The 26019-nt window shown below is 48.4% G+C and overlaps 1 protein-coding gene across 1 annotated transcript in view; it reads left to right on the top strand.

Annotated features, from left to right (window-relative positions):
* Positions 1-281: 281 nt before the first annotated feature.
* Positions 282-26019, top strand: part of WWC3 (WWC family member 3) — a 115774-nt gene continuing 90036 nt past the window's right edge. Inside the window, exon 1 of the mRNA XM_088028878.1 lies at positions 282-568. Within this exon, the coding sequence (XP_087885004.1) occupies positions 282-568 (287 nt within the window). The remainder of the gene's footprint in view (positions 569-26019) is intronic.

Genomic DNA, 26019 nt, shown 5'->3' with positions numbered 1-26019 from the left:
GGCGGCGGTGGCGGCTCCGGGGCTGTGACTCCACGCGTGGCGGCGATCCGAGCGACCCGGGCGGGCGAGCGGGCAGTGCGGGCGACGACGCGCAGGGCCGGCTGGGCGGCGGGCGGGCGCCGGTGCGCGGGCGCCGGGCGGAGGATGCACCGGGCGCGGCGGGCGGCTCCCCGCGGCCGCCCCCGCGCCCCGGGCGCCGGGCCTTAGTGCTGGCGGAGGAGGCGGCGCGCGCGGGGCGGCCGGGCGGCGGCGGCGGCGGCGGCGGCGGGGCCCGTGCGGTCATGCCGTGGCTGAGCGGCGGCCGGCGGCGGCGGCGGGGAGAGCCGCGGGAGGCCCCGCGGGAGCCGCCGCCGCCCGCGCAGCCCCCTCGGGAGCCGCCACCGCCCGCGCCCCCTGCCGCGGCCCCCGCGCCCCCCGCGCCCTCCGCGCCGCCGCCGCCGCCGCGGGCCCGGGAGAGCGCCGAGCTGCCGCTGCCCGCCGGCTGGGAGGAGGCGCGCGACTACGACGGCCGCGTCTTCTACATCGACCACAACACGCGCCAGACGTCGTGGATCGACCCCCGCGACCGGTAAGGGCGGGGGTGCGGACCGGGGCCGGGATCCGGGCGCTCCATCCCTTGGGCTCTGGGAGGGGATCGAGGACGCCGGGAGGCCTCCGGGTCTGGGCGAAGATCGCGTGTCTTCGGGGCGCCGGCCACGATCCGGGCGCCCCACGCCTCTACCCTGGGGCCTTGGACGAGGATCGAGGCGCCCCTTCTCCGGCCTCGAGCCCCCGGAGTGCGGAGCCCCGGCCGCCTCCCGGCCCCCGCTGCGGGGCCGAGATAGTGACTTGGTTCCCTCACGTCACCCGCTGACCGGCGCCTGGAAGCTGGGCGCCTGGAATTTCCTCTCCCAGGGCTGACGGATGGCCCTCTTTTCCTTTTTCCGCCGCGGCCTCGCCCATCCCTCCCGGGCCTCAGCGGCCCACCGCCCTCGGCCCCGCGGTGGCCAGATGAGCTGTCATCTTGGAGCGTAAACGTGCGCTCCAGCTTCGTGGTGTGGGTTCCTTGTCTGGCGGGCTCAGCCTAGTTTCCATCCAAAGACTGGTGCCAGATGGGCCACTTTCAGGGATTTCCAGTTCTTTTGGAGTTGGGAGAGCCTGCTCCCAGACTATGATGGTTGCTCTTTAGCACCTTTTAAAAAAAATACTGAGTTAAAATTCTAATTGAAATAGCCTAGTGTACTGCAGCCAGAATGGAATATGGTTAGACCCATATGCTTTTGGAGTAAACGAAAAACAAAAGTTGAATTTCAGGTTTCCTTTTCTTGCAAGATGTGAATAGGGCGCTAAGTTGTCTTATTATTCATGTGACTATATCCCATGGAGTAAAAAAATGGAATCTTTTAGCACTACCAGATTGCATTTAATTAAGTTCGTGTAATGATGCTTTTCCTTAGCTTTCTGTGTGATGGCTGGTTTCAGTGGTTCCACTTTTTTGGGAGAGATGCGTGTGTGTGTGTGTGTGTGTGTGTGTGTGTGTGTGTAATTGGGAATTCTGTTGAAACCAAGTGTTTCTAGTGGTTAGCTGGTATCTTGTCCTCTTGGGAGCAACTTCTCCCTGCGCTGGGCCTGGGTTCCAGAAAGGAAATGCTGCAGGCTTCCCAGTGATTTTAAAGACTTGAAAAGACTCAGTGTGATGACATTTCTCCTGCCTCCTCCTTACCTGCACAGGAAAGGCGGCGCTGCATGGCCCTGGCGTTTGAAAATAAACTTTGGAGGAGGGAAGCTGTTGAATTATTGTTTGAAGGATCTCTCTGGGTTCAGATAGGGAAAAACAAAACAAAGCAAAACGATTGTTTCCCTGACATTCTCCCTGAACACAGCTAACTTCGGGGCTCAGAAACTTAGATAAATCCTAGCAGTTTTATGGGTTAAAAAGATGCTTAGTTATTTTGAAAATCAGGTGAGATCATATAATTTTAACCAAAGGCTAGAGCTACAGCTGTTTGATCAAGCCTTGGATGGTTCTGGAATTGGTAGAACTGCTTGGAACGTAGTGCCCTTTTATGCTGTATGTCTGTTAAAAACCCAAACAACTGGAAAATGAACCAATTAAAAATCCTGTTTGGCTTAGAAAAGGCTAAGGCTCATTTTATGAGAGTAATATAAAACAGTTGTGGTTACATTGCAGTGGGGATTCAAGATGAAAAATATAAATGTGCAACTTTCCATTTTAATGGTATGACCCAGGACATAGGTGAGCAGACCCCACAGGAGCCAGCTTGTAGAATCTTCTTTTCTGTGTGTTTCATACACATTTCCTATGTTCTTTTTTCCAGAAATCCGTTTGTGTTACTGAATCACATTTTCACCCTTTTCAGATATCACTCACGTTACAGATTTTTTTGAAAGTCCCGTTTCTAATGCTAAAAGTGTTGATGGAGTGAACAAAAGTGCATATTTTACATTTTTTATAAAGTAAAAACATGTGTATACTTTTATGAGACATTGTTTTTATAGTGAGTGAAAATTCAGCAGGGGACAGCTTGCACTTCAGCTCCCATAATACCTTGCCCGAAATATGTATGGAATGCTCAGCAAGCCACAAACATTTAAGTGGAGTCTACGGAAGGGTGTAAATGGCGAATGGTATAATAGCCATTCTTCTTCCTCTTTCAAAACAGAATCTTGCCGATTTTTATGGGTGACTGATTATCCTTTAAAGTTGCAATTGATTTTTATTATATGGAAAAAACTGTCGGAGCACATTTTCTCCATGTGCATCTGACAGTTAAAACCCTTTTTGAGTTGTGTTTAATTCATACAACTGGAAGACGGTGTTCAGGGACTTTCTCCAGCTTCCAAACAGAGAAATGATAGGAGAGTGGCAAATAAATAAATAAATAAATAGGTTTTTTAAAGAAAATGAAATTAGGAAGGAATAAATGAATGTAGTAGGTGAGGCGAAAATTGTTGCTGACTTAAAACATTATTTCATATACAGTTTAGTAAAATCTATAATAGCGTAAGATATGCTCCTATAAGGAAAGTAACTGAGGGCCAAGGGTTGTAAATAATCTCTTATAGAGTTTTATAGTGATTCCATTCAATGTTGTGTTTAACAGCATTTGATATTGGCAGCTCAGGGTGTATTGGTGAATTACTGGAGTTGTAATTTCTTTCTCAGGTCAAAACCAAAAGGTTGCAAGCCTAAGGAAATAATCTTTACAGATGTGGCTACAGATGTATAAAAAAACTCAGTATTTTCAAAACAAAGTTTTTTTGGTTTGATTTTGAACCCGCCTTAGGCTTCAATTCACTATCTCCACAGATCAGTACTGTCTGTATAATTTTCATAGTTTCCTGCGAATCGTACCCAAAGACCTTGTTAAGAAAATATAAAGTTGATTGTTCCTATGGCTGGTAGTTTCTTCGGGTGAGTCTTGTGTGGTTTCCATTAGTTGCATGTATGTATTCTACGTATATTAATTCGTAGTTCAGTGACCACTCTATACAAAGATATTTGCTAGTTAGGCAGAAAACGTGGGAAGAACATTTTTACCTCCTTTGGAAGAATTTAGTGCCTTTGACAGTTGGGCATATGTGTGCTTCTTGTGCGATTGTGTTGATGTTACCCTATAGATGGACTGAATGAAACTTCATGTTCTGCTTCTTGGAGCTCCGTTGAGATTACAATACTGGAATGCCAACCTCGAGCAGCTTAAGGACCATATCACATTTGAGATCAAAGCAGAATATAAATAATCCTGATGATGGTGGACGGCCCACATTATATCATGACATAAACTTTTAGGGACCCATTTGTTCTCGAGATGGGATTTGACCTCCAATTGGAGAAATTCTGTGGTACATTACTATTCCTTTGAACAGGCTGTTTTATGGAGAAAACAAATCCATGGTTTGGGAATTTGCCAGGCTGGAGCCCCATATGACAGAGCCGGATGACATCATTGCCACCTTCTTGCGACCTTTATTTAGTATTAATTAATAGGAGGTTTACTATATTTACTCCACAGACTCTATTTCTGGATTATACAAACTTTCTGATAAACAGACAATGATTTCTCCGTTTTTCATATTTTAAGATTATTGGTACTGTTTGTAAGAACATGGGGGAGTGTCTTGCTTTTAAGGCCATAAAGGGTGGGCTCCTGGAAGAATCTTTGTCCATTTAGATGATAAACAATCATTTCTTGGTCTATTCTTGGCCTAGTATCTTTTTTTTTTTTTTTTAAGAAAAGTGAATGGAAAAGTCATTTCTGAAAATAGATCCCGGATGTTTAGAAATCTCTAAGTTTCCTTTCCTCCCTTTTCACTCTGATTTTGGAAGTGGAAATAACGTGTTCCACCTCCTCTGGTAGGTTCTGCCTCAGGAACCCGCGGCTCAAGCGTTAAACGTTAAAAGCCACCTGGTGAGCCTGGTGAGCTTCTTCTAGTCTAGGTCCTTTGGTAGTGTTGGTTGCCTTTCCAGTACATTCAGTAAAATTACTCTGATGGAATAAAGCACAGTTAAATTCTCCTGAATTCAGTTGTTCCCATTTAAATCCAGTAAAATGAAGAAATATTTACAGAGATCGTTGGCCTCCTGTGCTCTGGGAAGGCGGATGGAAACCCAGGTTTTCTGGGAGTTGGAAGACAGACATACAAAATGAAGACAGTGGTCATGAGGTGGTGATGGCTTCTGAGAAAAGGAGGGAGGGCTCATTTGAGTGGGGGGGGGCGTGTCTTTATTTTCTTCCATCGATTTCCTCCGTTGAGGGTTTCTCCTGGGCTTTCTGGGAGCTGGGGAGGAGAAGGAGGAATGTGAAGAAAGTGCTGGAGGCAGGAAGTGCCCGCGGGCTGTTCGGAATCACTGAGGTCAATTTCACTGAGCCAGCATCTTTGTGTGAGGGAGGTGAGACTTGGGCAAGACCACACAGAGCTTGGAACCCTCAGCTTGGGAGCTTGGACTGTCTTGTGCAAGCTCCTCATTTTGCAGTGCAGGCCACAGCTATGGGGACGTCCTGCAGGCAGTTGGAAGGACAGGGACTGGAGCGGAGTCTTCTGGCTGGGACCCGGTACTCTTTGTGGTATGCCACTCAGCTGCCCAAATCCCACCTACTTTTAAGTATCCTACCTCTGTGTATTTGTTCATTCATTCATTCTTTCATTCTTTCCACAACTGTTGCACAGCCTCCGTCCCAGGTGCTCCTTCAGGGTTCGGCTCCAGCGGCGAGCGCCATCAGACAAGTCCCTGCCCCATGGGGCTTTCACACCTCGCATCTTCAAAGGGTGCTTGTGCAGCTGTGGAATCTCCAGTGTCTTCTAAATGGCGGGTCCTCTTTTTTATTTCTTTAACGCCCAAGGGGCTAAGGAAATGAGAGGGAAGGAGAAAGGGAGCAGGTTAGGGCAGCCCCCAGACAGCAAGCCCTGCACTTGGGTGGGTGGGTGGGCCGGCCATTGCCCAAGCCTGGAGAGCTTCTGAGCGGCGCCACCGGGAGACAGAGCCCTGCAAGGTGAGTACGGCCTCTGCAGGCCGTTTGGAGTTCCGTCAGGACACTGGAGAGCCACCGGGCCGGATGAGCTCTTACTGCCGCTAGGAGCCCTGTCCCACGGGAAGGCGGCCGTCTCCACCGTGGGGGAGGCCTCTGAGTGTATGGATCAACTGGATTCGCCCTGAAAATTATCCTCACTTAAAAAAAAATTGAGATAAGATTTCCATAGCATGAGATGTACCATTTTAAAGTGCACAGTGTAGTGGTTTTTAGTGTATTCACAGGCTTGTGCCACCATCACCACTGTCTAATTCCGGAACTTTCCCGTCACCCCAGAAAGAAACCCTAGAGCCATTAGCAGTCACTCCCCACCCCCCTCAGCCCCTGGCAACTGCTCTTGTGCTTTCTCTGTAGAGTTGCCTGTTCTAGACATTTCATCTAAGTGGCATCATATACTCTGTGGCCCTCTGTGTCTGGCTTATTTTGCTCAGCGTGATCTCTTCAAGGTCCATCCGTGTCGCAGTGTAGATTGGTGCTTCATGCCTTTTCGTTGCCAAGTGCCGCTCCGCTGTGTGGCTGGGGCACGGTTTGGAAGCCGCCCCGAAGTGCCCCCCTCGTCCAGGTGTTCCGCGCGGAGTAGAGGAAGCAGGCGTGGCTTGAATTGTACTGTGTCAACTCCAGCTGTTCTACTCACGGAAAAATGACCGTTCCCGTGTTTACAATGACAGCATGTAAACACGGCCTAGTGTAGTCCGTGAGCGACACGAGCTCTTGGGCGGCTCGGATCAGCTGTTGTCTGTTCTCATTCGCTTGCTGCTTGTTCTGGCTCCCCGATAGCTAGAGCCGGGCGCCAGGGGTCCCCCAGAGTCCCAGGGCCCTCTGCACGTGGTGCCCAGGGAGCCCCGCATTTCAGGCTTCAGATTCTGTTCCCTAGCACGAGCCTCGAGTGGATTCTGGTTTCTAAAGATGGTGTCACGACTCAGTACAGGGTTCCGATGTTGATCTGAGGTGGACATTTGCAGTTCTGCCCCTGTGCTCGGCACTGCAGAATTGCAACAGATAGCTCTTGGTTGCAAACTGCTTGCGAACTGCTTATCCCGGCTCTAGTGAAAATGTTTCCTTGCCCTTTTTCCCCAGGTGTCCGTTCATGCAGGGCAGTATCCGTTAGCCTGGGACGGACGGGCGAGCTTAGGTGAAGCCCGTGAGGGTTTGGAATGGGGGAGCTCGGGGCTTCGTGGCCCGACGGGCCGTGCTGGGGCCTGGCCCTCCGAGACCAGTGCAGGGGTGGCCTGGCTGCCGCTACACACGTTTGCGCCCCGCCTCCATTCTCTCTCGTCCAGAAATGCCCCTCACACACACTGGCCCACTTCTCAGAGAAAACGGACGTTTTTAAGGACGGGGGGATGCCGTCCTTCCGAAGCCTGTGGGACTTTTTTGTGAAGTAATGCACTTCATATGACTGATCAACTGACAGATGCAGCCGAAGCAGTGGGAAACTCCGTGCAAATTACTGGTTTGGCATCATGGCAATTCTTAGTCCTCGCTTGGCGCTGGGCTCCCGTGCACAGCTGCCCTTTGAAATGTTCAGGTCCACGGGGACCTGGAGTGTTTTTTCTATGACATGGGGAACCCGCTGAAGCATTGTTGCCACATGAGAAGGAAACAGTGCATGAATATGCAGAACACATGGAAATCCCCATCTGCCCCTTCCCAGAGGGAAGCTCCCATAACAGCTTGCTGTGTGTCCTTCTCGTCCCTTCTCTACACTCTACCTAGATACGTGTGCGTAAAGCTGGACCTCTGTCTTGGGATTTTACGTAAATGGGATCATACCGTCAACTTGTTTTCCCCCGTGACTTGACACTTCCATTTAATATGACTGGGTGTTCTTTCCACTATTGGAGTATACAGATCTACCACCATTCTTGAAAATTTTTTTTTGCTGAGGTCAATTTCACATAACAAGATTACTCATTTTGAAGTGAGCGACTCCGTGGCGTTTAGTGGTCACAGTGTTGTGCACCTGCCCCCTCTGTCCAGTTCCAGAACATTTCCTTCACCCCCGAAGGAAACCCCGTCCCCATGAAGCAGCCACTCCCCATTTCCCCCTCCCCACAGCCCCTCCCCCCCCACCTCCCCAGGCCACTTTCGCTCTCTCTGGCTTTGCCAGTTCTGGGCGCTCCATCTAAATGGGATTGTGGGATATGTGGCCTTTTGTGTGGGGCTTCTTTCATCTAGCCTAATGTTTTTGAGGTTCATCCCCATTGTAGGGGTCTGGTTTTATGCTTCTTTTGGTTTAGTACAGGGACATGCCCTCACGTGATCCTAACTGAGGGCAGCTGTGTGAACTGTGCCCATGGGAGCAGCCAGCACACTCTAAGAAAAATCAATTGACCATCCAAAAAAAGAGTCCAGCTTTTGTTTGTTCCTTAACTTAGCCTTTGATTCGTTCCTTTGAGAAAGAGAGAAGTATAAAATCTTCCACATTTCTTTTTATCATTAGGGATGGGGAGTCAAAAAGCTAATATGTAGTAAGACTTTTTAATAATCTAGATGCTACGCCTGTGCCGGGTGCCATGGAGAATAACAAACGAACGTCACCTAGTCCTTTCCCTCAAGGAGCTGCAAACGCTGCCGGGGAAGCAGAGAGCGTGTCTGCGGAGTAAGAAGCCAGTGGCCCGAGTGGTTACCAGTGTGCCTCCCCGGAGGGCGGTGGGGGGCCAGAGGCCGACGCCCCAGCTGAGTTCCTGCCCCCCTGCGCCATGCTGCCGTGCGAGGCCCCGAATGTCCCTGTGCCTCGATTTTCTCACACGGACAAGGGGGACGACGATACTTGTTCGTCGATGAACCAATGTTCCTGTGTAAATTGTTTCCTGAGCGTCATGGCTGGCCCTAGGAGATCCTAGGACAGGGCTGGCCATCAGTAGCCCACCGCCTGTTTTTATCCAGCCTGCAGGAGAAGAGTGGGCTTTCCATTTTTAAGTGGCTGAAGAAGAATAAAAAGAAGAGTAGTGTTTTGTGAAATTCACATTTCAGTGTCCGTGCATAAAGTGTTATTGGAGCTTAGGTCCACATGCTGTGGCTGCTTTCGAGCTGTAACTGAACAAGGACAGACTTAAGTTGCTGGACCGAGACTGTGTGGTCCACCAAGCTGAAAATACTACCGTCTGGCTCTTTACGGAAAATGTTTGCTGACCCCAGATCTTAGAGTACAGGATTCATTTAAGGTAACCGTTGGTCAGTGGGTGTGCAGGGGGGTGGGGCACAGGGTAAGACCCGAAGACCCCAGTGGGAAGTCTAACCACCTAGAGGAAAGGGGCTTGGAATCATAAAAGCCAGTGGGGACGTTTTAGTCAAGGAACCCCTCCATAGAAACGTCTTCAAAAAGGATGTTGTATCTGTTGTAAGACAACCAGGGAAAGTTAGTTGAGATCATTTAAATAATATGTAAATTAAGACTAAGGAGCCAGGAAAATAACCACATTTGGAAAGATTTTCATTAGGGGCACCTGGGTGGCTCAGTCAGCTAAGCATCTCTTTGTTTCGGCTCAGGTCATGATCTCGGGGCCGTGAGATTGAGCCCCGTGTTAGGGAGCCTGCTTAAGATTCTCTCTCCCTCTCCCTCTGCCCCCACCCCCAGTGCTCTCTCTCTGTTTCTCTCTCCTTCTGAAAAAAAAAAAGAAAGAAAAAAGATTTTCATTAAAAATACACATTTAATTCTGGGGATCTAGTGCACAGCATTGTGATTATAGTTAACAGTACCGTATTGTATCCTCACATTGCTAAGAGAGTAGATCTTAAATGTCGTCAAGAGAGTAGATCCTAAATGTCGTCAGCACAAAAAGAAAATGGTAAATATGTAATGTGATAGAGGTGTTAGCTAATGCTGTGGTGATAATCATATTGCAATATAAGTATCAAATTGTCATATTGTATACCTTAAACTTACGCAATGTCATATGTCAATTATATCTCAGTAAAGCTAGAAAGAATACACAGTTAAAAAACCTAAGGTTTAGGAGCACCTGGGTGGCTCAGTTGGTTAATCATCTGCCTTGGGCTCAAGTCGTGATCCCAGATTCTGGGATTGAGCCCCCACATCGGGCTCCCTGCTCAGCAGGGAGCCCGCTTCTCTGTCTCCCTCTGCCCCTTCCCCTGCTTGTGTTCCCTCTCTCTCTGTCAAATAAATAAATAAAATCTTAAAAAAAAAAAGCTAAGGCTTAAAGGTACAAAAAGCTTTATTTAGTTCCTGGGAGAATTTGAGTAAGGGACTTGTTCTTTTGTGCTCCTGGGTAAATGCTCCCCCCCCCCCACATGTACTTTATGAACTTCAGTGGGCTTTAAAGGAAGGCCCATTAAGGGTAATGTGTGTGTGTGCACATAAGTGCCTGCTTAGAACATGCAGATGGAAAGAAGAAATCCAGCTGTTCCCTACCCTTCCACGTCCCCCTTCGCAGACCTGGAGGTGTAGAAAAGACCCTCTGGGACCAGTATTACTCAGAGCCCTTTATTAGCCTGTTGCTTGTCAGAGCAAACTGAGAGGCGGTCAAACCCCAAACCACCATATGATTCCAGGCAACACAACACACAGAAGGAAATTGGTATGATTCTGTTTATATAGCATTCTTAAAATAATGTTAGAGTGATGGAGAACAGATCAGTAGTTGCCAAGGGTTAGGGATGGGGGGCAGGGGTAGATGTGGCTCTAAAAGTCGCTCGAGGGAGGCTTGTGGGATATTTCTAGATCTTGATTGTCGTTATGGAAGGTACAAATGTGATCAAACGGCATGGAACTAGTACGTAATATGTACAGCCGCTCACGCACACACGTGAACTCCGAGGAAGCTGCGTGGAGTGTACCAATGTCAGTTACCTGGTCGGGCTTTGTGCCGTGGTTATTATGCCAGATGTGACCCTGGGGGGAAACTGGGTGAAGGACACTCCCCATACATTTCTTGGCAACTTTCTGTGAATCTATGATTGTTTCAAAATAAAAAGTTAAAAAAGGAAAAAAAAAAAAAAACGAATCAGAGAGTGAAGGGACCAAGCAGTTATAGTTTTGTTTTTTGTTTTTTTTAATTTAAACCATTTCCTTTCCTTTAACTTACTTAGATTTTACTCTGCTTTTTCTACACGGTACCGAGCACATTGTGGGTCCTCAATAAATGTTGAATGCAATTATGCATGTCGAAACAGGTTTTACGTATCTGTGTATTTCTGTATTTCACTTAGTTTTTCTCATATATTCTGGAGTTCTCAAGAGCGGTCCTCTTGGTCAGCGCTCAGAGCCCACATTTTGTTGGCGTGGCCACCCTTGTCTTGACTCAGGGGATGTGACCTTCTCTGCAGCTCCTGGCGAAGTCCTGCTTGCTCAAAGCCAGTGGGTCTCACCTAGGAGTGATTCCGTCCCCCTCTCCCCTCCCCCCGCCCCAGGGCCATTTGGCAGTGTCTGGAGACATTTTTGATTGTCGTAACTGGGGGTGGGGATGGGGTGCAACTGGCATTTAGGAGATAGAGGCCAGGAATGCTGTTAAATGTCCTACCATGCATAGGACAGCCCCCACCACAATGAGCGGTGCTTTGGCCCCAGATACCAGTGGTATCTAAGGCCGCTCTGATCCTGTCCGAGAGCAGCTAGGCCTGCGGTTGGCTGGGGCAGGAGCACACAGCCCAGAGCTGTGCAGTGAGCACAGGGGGAGGTGTGAGACAGGCGCAGTTGAGGACAAGGCCCTTTGTTCCCATGGACCTACATGGAAGGAACTCCTCTCCCTGCTGATTGATGTCCTATCTCCGCCAAAATTCGGAGCTGCCACAAAACCCGGGAGGGAGCTGGCTGAGAAGCTGAGGGTGGCAGAGGGGAGAGGCTGCATCCTTGGTAAGGTGGGTGGTGGCTGACTGAAGGTTCTAGAGCTACTTGCCTGCAGCACCTTTTCTTAATATGAAATGTGAAATGGCAACGTCTACTTATCCTTCAAAGCTGGTTGAACTGGGGTTTCTGTTATTTGCAACCAGCAGAGGTGTCATCACTCATGTGTGTCTGTAGCTTCCATCGTTCACGTTCTTATTGTTGGGGCTGTAGGTCGCCCCCGGGCAGCTGTACCATCGTTCAGTAAATAGTCCTCTGTTTCTGACCATTTAGATTGCCTCTTGATATTTACGATTATATGAATACTATAATTATAGTGCTGCTTATGTGCATTTGTTTCCTCTGTAGTGCTGTTTTTTTTCCACGTTTGCTTCAGGAGATCGTCATAGGCATGGGATGAATGCAAACCAGTGGTTGGTTGGTTGGTTTTAATACACATCTATTTTGGAATGTTTTAGAATTACAGAAAAGTTGTGAAGATAAGACAGTTTCCCCCATTGTTAACATCTTATATCACCATATATATTTGTCAACGCTAAGTAGCCAGTTTTGTTCTGTTACTAGAACTCCAGACATTATTTGGTTTACACCAGTTTTTTCCAGTAATGTCTTTTTTCTGTTCCAGGAGTTTTTAGAACTGTTGAGTTGTTGGTATTTGTGTAGCTCAAACCTAATATTTCTAAGTTTCTCCTGTATCTCTCTTTTGTGGGTGTTCATATTTCTTTTGTGCATTTGACAGACTTGTTAGAAGTGCTCTGAGGCTTCATTTCATTTACGCTAGTCACGTCATATGGCATTCATTGAACAGTGATTTGTGGAGAACCTTCTATGCATTCTCCAGCTCTTCCCCAGCCTCACACCCATCCCACCATTAAACTGTGGTGTGCAGGCACTACAGTCCCCAAGTACTGGCTAGATTTCACATGAAAAGGGAAGGGGTAGATGAACCTCAAAGACACAGGACAACATAATGTCCCCCAAAGGCAAATCCATAGAGCTAGAAAGTGCACTAGTGGTCGCCTGGGGCCGGAGGTAGGAAAAGGGAGTGACTGCCAGTGGGCACCAGGGATGTTACCCTGATGATGAGAATGTTCTAAAACTGGATTATGTTTTGTACAACTTGGTAAATTTACTAAAAATTATTGAATTGTACACATAGAAAAGGGGAGGATTTTATGGTATGCAGATTATACCGCAATAAGATTGTCTTATTTATTTACTTTAAAGATTTGTTCATTTATTTTAGAGAGAGAGTGAGTGCGTGAGCAGGGTGGCGGGGAGAGGGAGAGAAAGAATCCTCAAGTAGAGTCCCCGCTGGGTGCGGAGCCCGATGTGAGCTCGATCCCAGGACCCGGAGATCATGACCTGAGCCCAGATCAAGAGCCAGACGTTCAACTGACTGAGCCACCCAGGTGCCCCCTCAGTAGAATTGTTTAAAAAAAAATCTTTTAAAGTGAATCTGTTTTTACATTCAAGTGGTTACTTTGCTTTGGTGGTTGGACAGACCAGGCTATGTAGATTGGACTTGGCAGCCTCTAACTGTGCAAAGGGCTTCTGGGCTCCTCAGAATGTCCATGCGATATAATATTGTATGTCAACTATACTTCCATTAAAAATAAAAAAAAGCTTGGGGCACCTGGGTGGCTCAGTCAGTTAAGCATCTGCCTTTGGCTCAAGTCATGATCCCGGGATCCCGGGGTCCTGGGGTCGAGCCCTGTGTCGGGCTCCCTGCTCAGCGGGGAGCCTGCATCTCCCTCTCCCTCTGCATCTCCCTCTCCCTCTGCCTGCCGCTCCCTCTGCTTGTGCTCTCTCTCTCTCTCTGTCAAATAAATAAATCAAATCTTAAAATAAAATAAAATTTAAAAAGCTTGGAGGGCCTGGGTGGCTCAGTTGGTTAAGGGAATTTATCTTCTGAGATAACTCACTAGCACTGCTATTTGTTTTAGAATAGTTGATGTGATAGCTGATGACGTGGCAGTGTTTGGAGTAAAATGAAGTTTGTGGCTAAAGGACCAATTGATACTTGGGCCTTTAAATATCAGCATTCTTATCTTTCACACATTTTTGGAAGAACCTCTTAAAATTGTAGTACATGCTTTTTATTTCATATATATATATTTAATTTATTTGACAGAGAGAGAGACAGAGAGAGAGCACAAGCAGGGGTAGTGGCGGGCAGAGGGAGAAGGAGACTCCCTGCTGAGCAAGGAGCCCGAAGTGGGACTCGATCCCAGGACCCTGGGATCATGACCTGAGCCGAAGGCAGACGCTTAACCGACTGAGCCACCCAGGCGCCCCTCGTTTCTTAGATATTTTAAAATGTGACATTTTCTTGATAGGGTTTGGATGGGTGAACAGGGGCATTGGTATGCCCCGGAATGTACCACTAACCATAGGGACCGCCCAAGTGTGGTGAGCCCCAACTTTAGCCATAGACGGTCTTGAGTCTGACTCCTGGCTCTGCCATTGGATCTGTGCCCTAAGGCAGTATTTGGACTCTCTGAGCCTCAGTTTCCTCTTCCATAAAATGGGGGCACTTGGATCAATGTCTAGTGCATAATAGACACATTTTAATTGGTTTTTGTGATCATATTGGTCATTCCGCATTGTGAGTCTTTGGTATCTTTTTTCTTTCGCCTATCAAACTTTCCTCCCTCCGTCATATCACTTCTGCTTCTGAGTTGCTTCGTTATTTTCCCCGCAGCTCTGTGGCCCTGCAGGCCCACCAGTGTACAGACAGGTGCTCAGAGGTCATCATAGCTATTTTTCCTCTCTGCTTGCAGCTGTTCTTTGCCTTCTCTTGGTTTTGTGGCTGGGTAAGTGAAGTTGCTGGAAATGAAATGTTACTGAAGAGAATTAACAGATTAGAGCAGAGCCATCAAACTTTTTTGGCAAAGGGCTAGAGAAAAGGTTGTTTAGGCTTTCCAGGCCACGGGGTGTCTGTTGCAACCACTCAGCTCTGCTGTTGTAGCTCAGGAGCAGCCAGAGACAATCCCGAAATGTGGATGGGCCTGGCTGTGCTTCAGTAAAGCTTTATTGATAAAGATGGGAAGCAGGCCAGGTTGGGACCACGGGCCCTACTTGGCCAATCCGAGAGTGACGTCATGCTTGTTTGTATACTGTGTTAACACACCCAAAGCTTTCTCATGTTTAACTTTTGTTATTGTCACGTTAGCTTAGATACAAATCTGAAAGTACCCCAAATATGTACGGAATTATTCATTTCCAGGTTTTGGTATCATCTGGTTCTGGAACTTGGTATTCGTAGCACTGAGGGATGTCGGAGACCCTGAGAGAATTCACATGATATGATTAGACCTCGTTCCGTAGTTAATGTTGGATACTTAATATTGAACAGGTATTAAGAATAGGTGAAGTTGATTCAAGGTCAAGATGTTCAGCTACACCTTCCCAGCAACCTTGTGTAATGTCTATAAGATAGTTTTTGTATGCGTATTAATAGCTTTTGGCTGTACATTGAACGGATGAACTTACTTTTGGGATAAAATTAAGTTTACCCAAATCACTGTGCTGTTTGGGCCTTGGGAGGGCCTCTCAGCGCACGGGTCCACGTCCATCCCAGCGCCTCGGGAAAGTTCTCACTCTTGCGGGGCTCACATGTCAGTGGGGGGAGACGGGGTTAGAGGAAGGCAGTGAAAAACAATTCACAGTCACTTCAACAGTTAACGTATTTTCCTAGCAGCATGTGGCCAAAGCTGTAAAAGATATTTCCACCCTCGCTTAGATTCACCAACTCCACTAAAACAAGGGATGTCAGCGAGGGGCGGTTTTGCCCTCCACGGGACATGTGACAATGTCCGGAGACAGGTGCGGTCGTGCCCGCTGGCCTCCGCTCAGCATCCCACAGTGCACAGGGCAGCGGCACCACAAAGAATGATCTGGCCCGTGTGTCAGCCGCGCCAAGGCTGGGAACCTGCCCCAGGGGCTCACTGATAAAGCATCCCCCCTGCTCTTGAGGCCCTGCTTCAGAGCCCTTGCAGGCTTGGAGGAGCAGGGTTCGGCCAGGATGGAGAGTGTGGCTGTCATGTTTGGATCGGCACAAAGGAGCTGGGCCTTTGGCCTGTGCTGTTGCTTAGCTTTGCTCCTGGTGGCCACGAGGAATTCTGTGGAACAGGAAATGTTGTGCAGCAGATGTATTTTGTTCTTGTTATTTTAACAGTTGAGCTGTGTGTGGACTTAAAGAGTATGTCTTTAGAGAAGATTTATATATGCTTTTGGAATGCCCATTTCATGTCACAAATTCTTGTGTTGAGGACCTGATGTTTTATTATTACTTTAAAAAAAGTGGCGGGTAGTTGCTTTCTAATGGTTGGATGGTTTGGGATCTAAAATGATAAGGTACGAGCCCGTGGTGGCCAACTCTGCAGAGTTTTTTCCTGTTGTGACTTTTCTTTAGAAGCACTGTGGTGCCATTTTGTTTGCCATATGTAGGCTGCTTCAGAAGGCATCTCACGTAGATTATTCTGTGATTGATCTGGCCCAGGTTAACCCAAGATTGTCATCTCCTTAATCTCAGTATTAAAAGCCGAGACATCAGAAACCAAACCCTCCCTCCTCCAGTATCATAAACCTCCCAAATGTCACCATGCAGATGGCATATTGACAAAAATGTCGAGGATTACCAAGAATAGCTTCTTGCATTCACATGTGTATCTGGGGGAGAAGGACAGAGCAGCATTTCCATTTTAAGTGCCACCGCAGTGGCCAGAACCAATAGTTCCTCTTTGAGCAACTCTCAACACTCAGCTCTCTCTTGGAGCTTTCGACATACTTACTTTTAATTTTTAAATACAAATTTGTGTACTTATTATTTATTATGCCTTTAAAATTATAAATATTTTTCTTATGCCATATATCACCCAGCTCCTTTAAAAATACGAAACACTCTAAAGTTTGATATAGACATGTAACTGGTAAAACACACGATTCCCCTGAGTCATTGTCAGCATCTCAGTCTGAAATCTAGTGCCAGCTCAGTAAATATTTGGGATCCAAATTCTGTGTTTCCTTCAGTTGGGCTGATTTTTATCTTGTATAAAGTGAAGAAACCTGTCACTTTTTTGCCATCTGTTTTGGGGTGCTTGGTAACCACGTTTTCATTGGTTGGAGTGGCTGTCATCCCTTTTTTACACCAGTGAAAATAACAACCTGGCATGCCACTTTGGGGACAAAGGCTGTTTTTGTCATTTTCAGGGTTATAAAACCATGTGGATTAATCCCAGCCAGGTGGTGGGGAAAGGGGCAAGAGCTAAGCTGGTTCTCCTACCTCCCTGAGCTGCGAGATCAGTTCCTGGAACACTCTCCAAACTCATAGTAGTTCAGAGACAACTTGGATTGCACAGGAGCTAGTCAGTGTCGCCAGTGAGCTCTTCAGTGATGGTGCCTCTGAGTCTTTCCTCTTTTTGCCATGTGGTTTTTTTTTTTTTAAGATCTTATTTATTTATTTATTTGAGAGAGAGAGAGAGTGAGTGGAGGGAGGAGCAGAGAGAGAGGAACAAGCAGATTCTGCACTGAGCTCGGAGCCCGACACGGGGCTCGATCCCATGACCCCGAGATCACGACCTGAGCCGAAATCAGGAGTGGGATACTTAACTGACTGAGCCACCCAGGCGCCCCTCCCGTGGTCTTCTTCATGTTTCACTGGTGTTTGGTTGCTTTACCTCTCCACCCAGAGTTGAAGAAGGTGCTTTGGTATATTCCAAACTAGGAAAATAAACAAAAAATCGAAATTTTTCCATGAAGCCGACCAATGACATAATGGTACCACAGGCATATGAGTTACTGGAATTGGTTTTATAAAGCAGTTGGCTGGTCATGTTTTCATGTTTGCAAAGCTGGGAGGTTTAAGAAGTGGTTGGGTTTTTTTCCTCACCAAAAATGTGGCCCTACAGTAAATTTGATACACATTTTTGTGTTTAATGAATGGATTTCAAAGAAACTGAAGTGAAGTTCTTTTTTCCTCCTGTGCAAGTAAAGGTGACAGAAGTGTGACCTTCAGGCCATCGCTCTTTTGATAATTAGGTCTTATACTTGCTAGAAAGATAGGATCAAAGTCAGAACTCTCCAGAAGCAGGAAAAGAAAGTGCTGGAGAAAGTGTCAATTGCAGTGCAGTTTGTTTATAAAGGAGCAAATGAATACTCTGTGCAGTGGTCCCTCATGGTAAGTACCTCCACGCTAGTGGAATTGTGTAATAAAACAGGGTCTCACCATCTCCGATTAGTATTAGTAAAACGAGATTTCTGAAATACCTGCAGTGCACAGGACTGGAGCAGCCTAGGCTTGAAGCCACAGGCATAGTTCTGTTTCCAGGCGGCTCCTCAGGTTTCCTCTGGAATCTCAGACTGCGTGTTGCCATCGACAGTCAGGGGGCCACGTCCTTTTCTGGCTGGCGCCATCTCCAGCCACGGATGGTTAGCCGGCTCAGAGTGAGAGCCGTCTTTCGTGGGGCTGGCCCAGGCCGCAGCTTCAGGCTCTCCTACCCCCTTGGGTCTTAGTTGCTTCCCAAGAGAGCCATTAACATTTGCCCTTATTTCGTGTTCATAATGAGCACACCATGCTCAGTGCTTATCGAGGACACCTCTCCTGTTTGCGTTCGTCTACACAGACTAAACTCCAGGTCCTCCCATTGTTCTGGGGGCCTGATTTTAAATCCACACATTGTCCTGGTTATGGGGCTCTCGAGTGCCTCGTAGCTGTGATTTTGTCACCGCTTTTTATTTCCAAGTGTTACATATCTATTTATATTTAAAAAAAGGCATTGATTTTATTTTTTTCCCAGAAGGATGGAGGGACAGCATGTCATACTCTTTACCCATGATGAGTGTAACATCAGGTAAAACCCTGCGGTCTTAGCCACAGAAATTCTCTCATTTCTGTGTTAATTTAGAGTTGTACATTTACATATCCAGTATCCTAACCTGGTGCTTTTCTTTTCTTTTTTTTTTTTTTTAAAGATTTTATTTATTTGACAGAGACACAGCGAGAGGGGGAACACAAGCAGGGGGAGTGGGAGAGGGAGACGCAGGCTTCCCCGCGGAGCGGGGAGCCTGATGCGGGGCTCGATCCCAGGACCCTGGGACCATGACCTGAGCCGAAGGCAGACGCTCAACAACTGAGCCATCCACGTGCCCCAGCCTGGTGCTTTTCAATCCTAGATGCCAGATTAACTTGGGGAGCTGTATATTTGTGTATATTGGCATTTACACACACACACACACACACACACACACACACACGGGGAGCTGTATATTTGTGTATATTGGCATTTACACACACACACACACACACACACACACACACACACACACACACACACACACACACACACACGGGTCCCCCTTAGGAGATTCTGATCAGCAGGGCCCACGAAGCCCCTTTAACCCATTTTTCTCCCATTTTGAAAGACTGAGGTAGAATTCACATAACATGAAATTAACCACTAACCATTTTAAATGGTTAGGTCTGTGGCATTTAGTACATTCACAGTGTTGTGCAACCACTATATCTATCTAGTTCCAAGATATTTTCACCACCGAAAAGAAAACCTTGTACCCGTTAAGCAGTCACTCCCCATTCCTCCCTCCTTTCAGCCCCAGGCTGCTTTCTGCCTCTATTGTTTGCCGATTCTGGCCATTGCATAGAAATGGGATCACAGAATATATGGTCTTTGGCGTCTAGCGGGCTGTTTTCAAGGTTCGTGCGTGTTGTAGCACGTGTGGGGGCTTCGTTCCTTTTTATGGCCGAATACCATTTCACTGTACGGAAGGAGCACATTGTGTTTATCCCTTCCTTCGATGATGGACATTTGAGTTGTTTCCACCGTTTGGCTGTTGTGAATAGGGCTGCTGTGAACACACACTACACGTATCTGTTTGAAGGCCTGCTTTCAGTATCGTTGATCATGTACCTGGGATTGGATTTGCTGGGTCGTATGGTAATTCTATGTTTAACTTTCTGAGGAGCCACTGAACCATTTTCCATTCCTACCGGCAGTGTAGGAGGGTTCCGGTGTCTCCATGTCCACTTCAGTTCTTGTTGTTTTCTGTTTTTTGTTTGCTTTTTAAAAAAATGGCCATCCTGGGGGCGGAGGGGGGATGCAGTGGTATCTATTGTGGTGGTGGTGTTTTTTTTAAGATTTTATTTATTTATTTGACAGAGCACAAACAGGGGGAGTGGCAGGCAGAGAGAGAGGGAGATGCAGACTCCCTGCTGAGTAGGGAGCCCGATGCGATGAGGGCTTGGGGCTCCATCCCAGGACCCCAGGATCATGACCTGAGCCGAAGGCAGCCGCTTAAGCGGCTGAGCCACCCAGGCGCCCCCTAGTGTGGTTTTGATGTGCATTTCCGTGATGATTAATGATAGTATCTTTTCATGTGCTTGTTGGCCATTTGTATACCTTGGAGAAATATCTATTCAAGTCTCTTGCCTGTTTTTACATTGGGTTGTGTGCCTTTTTGTTGTTAAATTTGACAATTTGTTTCTACATTCTGGATACTGGACCCTTAGCAGACATGACAATTCGCAACTGGTGTCCATTTGTTTTTTACAGTCCTGGTGGGTTTGATTAGCAGCCATGCTCAAGAACCACAGATCTGGACCAGTGATTCTTGAGGCATCCTGCAAGACAGCAAGAAAGCTTTCTAAAAACCAACAAACAAAACCCCTCCAAAATGCAGACCCCTACCCTCAAGCTACCCAGGGGTTCTGATAAGCTCCTCCTCCCCAAAAAACAAATAACTACATGACAGAGCAGTAGTTAGAGGTGACTGATGACCTGACCAAATGGACAGGTGTCATTAAAACAGAGAATCCAGCGGCTCCATAGAGAATCAGCCAGCCTCAGCTCCCTGCTCCCCCTTCGCCAGATTGTTCGGTGTAGGGCATTTGTTAAATGTGTAGTAGACTGCCCTTCATCATGCTCACGCACGTTGCAGGATGGCCTGGCCCTCCTGAAGTACCAGCACCAAGACTTGCCATGTTGTTTGGCCTCTCAGGAGGTTACATTTCGTCTGCCTGTTTCTTCTGTGCCAGGGGGCAGGGCACCTCAGCATTTGCATGTAGGCCATGGAGCTGGGCACTTAGTATTTCTTTTCAGTTTCTTCTGATGGACAGAGCACTGTTGGTGCTTCCTTGAAACATCCCTTTAATCATGTTAACGTGGAATGTTGTTTCCACTCTAAAGGAATACGTTATCCGCCCGTTTTCCCCCTACCTTGTATACCCTTAATTCCACAGGATGGCTGGAGGCTTGGCTCAAAACCGAGAAGGTGTGCTGGTTCTGGGCCAGTTGGTGGAACTTTCTGGTGAAAGAAGTTCTCATCTGATAGATCTGGTAGGAAGCTGGGCATGGGTGGAGAGGGCAGGACCCCCAGGGCTCTGCTTCATAGGAATCTCTTAAGAGAAGATAGTTCCTGCTGATCTGCCAGTGTGTCCTGTGGCACCCTTTGTCACCCTGCTGGGTCCCTTCTCGTTCCCGGGTTCCTAGGAGCTGAGAGCCTGCCGTGTTCTGTGGGCATGGTTCTTCCTTCCTGTACCTTCTGCTCCAGGCTGCCCCCTGCCCTGCTCCTCCCATGTCTCCAGCTGGCCTGAGATGACTTACTTCCATACCAACTTTGGGAAGCACAGAGAAAAAGATCGCCTCAAAGGGATTCGGTGCCATGGAACTGCAGGTGTTTTATTAAATTCCAAGTCAGGGCACAAAAGGTAGTTTTGCTGGGCAGTTTTTATAGGATCCTTATGTGCTGCGTCACGTTCAACCTTAGAGGAAGAAGGCAACGAAATCTGTTTTGAATAATCGTCTGGTCAGCCATACATCTCCTGCTTATTAGCACGTGCTCTCTGTACCAGTGTTAAACTTCAGTGACTATTTTAGAACTACTGTCTTCCTGCGGAAAAAGGAGAAGCTGGGCCTGGGGTAAGCCCTGCATTTCACTGTGGACTCCGTGCAGAAGCCTATCCTCGTGAAACGTAGGGAGCCCACGTAATTGGTTGGCGCTTTCCTTTCTTTCCTTTTTGCCAGACTGTATGCTGTCGGGGGCTTGCCCTCATCGGTCTCCTCGAGCTTTTCCTGCTCGGCAAGTGTGGCAATGCCATGCTCGGGGTGGGTGAAGAAATAATTATTTGATTACAGTTCGAAAGATATCTTCAGTATTCAAGGTGGAATTCTCAGTTCAAAAGGCAGATGCTTGTGAAAATCACTGATCACCCGCTCTCCGGATGGGCTTCCTGACCCTGCTCGCTTCCAGTCTTCCCTCTCCGTGGAGACAGTACACACGCAGTGGGCGGAGGGCGGCCTGCCTTTGAGCGTCACTTCTACAGCGGGTCTCAACCCAGACTTTACCCCCCCCCCCCGCGGTGGTCCAAAGAGCATTTAAAAGCTGCTGTTCCTCATGCTCTACCACAGGTCAGTTAAGTCCAACTTCTTGGGTAAATCCAAATGTCCTCGATGATTCCAGTTGCCGCCAGGGTGCAGATCCACTTTCTCACGGGCTCCCTCTTGTTCACAGTGGCGAGGGAGTATTCGTTGATGGTTTCAACCCCTCTGTGAAACTTGGGCCGCTAAGCCTCGATCTTGGAAACCAGAGACATTGAGGTTTGTAAAAGGGAAAGAAAGGTAGAAGAGCTACAGTTGCCATTGTGCTGCTGTTTTGGAGCAGTGAGGGCGGGGTAAGGGTTTGATGTCCTGCTGACCATAAAAATAATTTAAGTTCATGTTGAATCGCTTCCTCCTCGAAGTTTCCGGAGCACTCTCTGCCCCCAGCATCGAGGGAATTTGTCAGGTTGTGGCTGTTTGTTATTTATTTGCTCCCGGCCGAGATGAAGTCCTTGAGGAAACTCCTGGCACCTAGCATCTCAAATAGCTTTCGTGCAGTGAATATTTAAACAAATGAATAGCCCTTTACTGTCTCCACACAGCTTGTCCTAGGGTGTGGGGTCCCCAGGTTCTCTCATCCTTAGCCAACGTTACATCCCTGAGACGGTGAGCATCATCTCTACCAAGCTCTGTGTCTGCCTCTGCTTGGCAGGAGCCCCTCGTGCATGCCCTGTTCGCCCGACTGTTCTCCGGAGAGGGTTTTCCCACCTTTGCGCCTCACCTTGGTGCAGCGATTACAGATGCAAACACCCACCAGGGCTGGGATCCCAACCAAATGGCCAGATGTCGGAGGCGACCGCGAGCGGTGGGGAGTGTGGCAAGCTAGCGAGTGGTCCCTTCAACAGGGATGGCCCTCATCGGCTTTAGTCATCTTTTCTCTTTGGGGACTGTGATCCCTGTGTGCCAGTTCTTTGATGTTCGAGAAGTTAGAAATTCAGGTGTTTGAAATGAGATCTTCTGAGTTTAAATGTTGGCAACCCGAGGGGGTTTTGGTAAAACACTCTGAGGGCCAGTGCTGCAGACCAGACAGAGCATGTCTGCAGGCCCCGTTGGCCCCCGGCGGCTTTGCAGTCGTGCGCTTCCAGCTCTCGCTGCCTGGCTTGCCCTTGTCCTAGCCAGAGGAGCGGGAACCCGAGAGGAGTGCACTGGTGGCCACACTTGTCTGGAGGGATCATGGGAAGAGGAGGGGAGACTGGGCTATGTGGGATTCTGGTAAACTCTCCCTTTAAAGAAATGATTTATTTGTATAAATGCACCATAATTCAGTCCAGCCCTCTCCCTACAATTACTGCTGTGCTCGGGTGTCTTCTCTAGTGATTTTTGTTTTCGTAAACAAAGGGACCAAAACGTGATCATATATTAACTAATTTTGTGGCCACTCTTTCTCCCTGAACAATAACCAGAGCATTTCCAAGTTACTACAGTGTGTTAATTTTTTTTTTTTTAAGATGTATTTATTCGAGAGAGAGAGTGCGTGTGCATGCGAGCTGGGGGAGGGGCAGAGGGAGAGGGAAAGAGGGATTCCTCAGGCAGACTCCCCGCTGAGCGTGGAGCCCGATGTGGGGCTCGATCCCAGGATCCTGAGACTATGACCTGAGCCAAAGTCAGGAGTTGGTGCTTAACCGACTGAGCCACCCAGGCGCCCCTATTACAGTGTGTTATTAAACACACTTTAAAAATTATCCCAGGTAGAACTCCCAGGGACAGGAATGCTGTTTTGGTTTTTGCTCCCTCCATCCACAGCACCTAAGCGAACTCTGGTATGTAGTAGGTACTCAGTGAATAACCCCTGAATGATTGCTGGTGTGCAGTAACTCATTGGGTCCTGTTCTTATTGTTGGCCATTTGGCTTGTTTCCTTTTTTCCTGTTACTGTACACAGTACTGCGATGCACCTCTTTACACATTAAGCTCTTCACATATGTCAGGTAATTTTCATAGGTGGTACTATTGACATGACGGGCTGGGTCACTCTTTGTGGTGGCGGCTGCCCGGTACATTGTAGGTTGTTTAGCAGCGTCCCTGGCCTCTGCCCAGTCCGTGCCAGTAGAACGTCCCCTGCACAGTTGTGACAACCCAGAATGTCTCCAGACACTGCCCGGTGTCCCTGGGAGGCAAAAGTGGCTCCTGGCTGAGTGCCGTTGTGCTAGTGCGACTGGCGAAGCAAAGAGTCAACGGATTTTAAGATTTTGAACCTTAAAATATACGCTGCTCGGAAAAACTTTTTCAGCAAACTATTGTTTGCTGCCTTTCTCTACTCCCTTGTTTTACCCAGTCTCCTTCCCCTGAGAGAGCGGTGTCTTCCCCCTGCCCTTTGACCCGAGCAGTGCTGTCTGATAGAACCTTTCGTGATGATGGAAGTGGTCAGCTTCTGCCCTGTCTGGGATCGTAGCCACCGGCCACCTGTGGTTCTTGAGGACTTGAAATGTGGCTAGTAACAACGGAAGGATGAAGTTCTAATTTTATTTAATTTTAATTTATTTAATACTAAATAGCCATGTGCCGCTCGTGGCTGCCACAGTGGACAGTGCAGGAAAACCTCTCTCTGGCACCCCAAATAACCCACCCTTTCTCAATGTGGCCAGGCTGAAAATCAAATCAATAACAAGTTTTGAGGCAACTTCTCTGTGGTCGGTGTGTGGTTACTGTTGAGTTCGGCTCCCACTTTCCTTATGTTCCAGCCTCCTGGTTAGGGAAGCCATCTAAAGAAATAAAGCCTGATTAAGATATGAAGGAACTGGGCTGCCCTTTGGCCCCCTAAGCCTGCCTGCAATGTGCTTGCCTATGAATCCTGATGGACCTGGTTTGGGAATTCCGGCTTACAGTTCCCCTTGACTCATACTATTCACTTCCTCCTTTTGCAGATCTTTGCAAGCCCACTGGCCTATATAGATGGGTTCTTCATCTGTCCACCCCTCCCTTTCTTCCTCCTTCCATCCCTCTGTCCACTCATCTGTCCCTCCACCCCGTCCATCCTTCTATTCATGCTTTTCTATGCATCCATCCCTCTTCCCATCCATCCGTTTTTCCATCCATCCATCCATGCTTCCGTCGACCCCCATCCGACTATTTATCCATCTCTCCATCCCTCCCTCCATTTCTTTGTCCATCCTTCATTCCATCCCTCCAGCTTTCCCTCTCTCCCTTCATCCATCTGAGCACAGTGCACTCCTGCTATAGGGCCAGGGTCTGTGCTAGGTACTAGGGAGGCAAGACCCATGTGATCCTTGACTTTGTGGTGTACACAGACTAATGGGGGCGCCTGAAGACACTCGCCCTTCAATGAGGATTCAGAAAGAGCAGAGCATTGGGAGCAAGGTTGCCTGGGCTTGCGGTGAGGTAGCCTCTCCAGGGAAAGGGCGCTGCCGATGCTCGGAGTGAGAAGATGAGTTAAGGTCATTTCAGGTTTAGAGCATTGGGCTGGTTTTGGTGAGGATAACAAAGACCAGAGGCCTGTGTCCCTGCAGTCTCAGTCTCTGTGATTGGGTTGTCGGGCCATAATGTCTGAAAGCCCCTTGGTCTTCCTGTCTTCCTTGGTTTCTGGTCCTGAGAATAACTCGTGTCCCCTCTGAGACCACGAAGCGGACTTCAGGCACACAAGGTTTGCTTCAGCAAAAGGAACTCGCTGTCGGGTCCTGGTAGGCAGTGTTCCGGGGCTCTGAGGGCCCCCCGGCAGTTCTGCGCGTGTGATTAAGCAGGCCCGATTTACTTTAACTGTGCTCTTCGCCCGCAGGACTGAACTGTGAGATGGGCTCAGGCTCCAGGTGCTCGTGGCCCGGTCTTGGAGATGTGCATCCACAGGTTTGACAGAACAAGTGTATTTCAGAAAAAGAGCCAGTTACTTGTTCTAAGTGTTGCTTCCTGTTTTGAAGACAGCCGGCTGCTGTGCTTTTGTGTAAGTGGCCAGTCCTGCCCAGCTCTCCTGGCCAGTGCCCCACGTGGGGACGTGTGTCCGCCCAGAGACGAGCCCAGGGCACCGCCGCTGCTGTCCCTGTTGTTGGCAGGGCCGAAGGGACGATTCCGCAGGCTTCCTGGTGGTGGTTTTAAAGCTGGGAGGAAGCCTTGGAGCGGGCCCGGAGTGTGTCCTCCGAGGGAACTGACTCCAATCCAGTGCGCCCAGCCGTAGGGGCTCGCCCAGGGCTCCCCGGGCCGGCGCGCGCGTCCCCGCGCTTGTACTTGTGGACATGAAGGGTCCTCCGGAGGCGTTAGGGGGCAGAGGTTTCAGCCAGGGTGGCAGGGGCATGCGAGGAAGAGGCACTGGAGCTGGCGAGCTTGGGGTGACGTGC

The sequence above is a fragment of the Eumetopias jubatus genome, unplaced genomic scaffold (assembly GCF_037043125.1).
Source record: "Eumetopias jubatus isolate StellerSeaLion01/CBP00866 unplaced genomic scaffold, mEumJub1_p1.0 scaffold_11, whole genome shotgun sequence".
NCBI lineage: Eukaryota > Metazoa > Chordata > Mammalia > Carnivora > Otariidae > Eumetopias > Eumetopias jubatus.
Note: the sequence above shows the minus strand (reverse complement) of the source record. Positions and strands in the feature narration are given on the sequence as shown.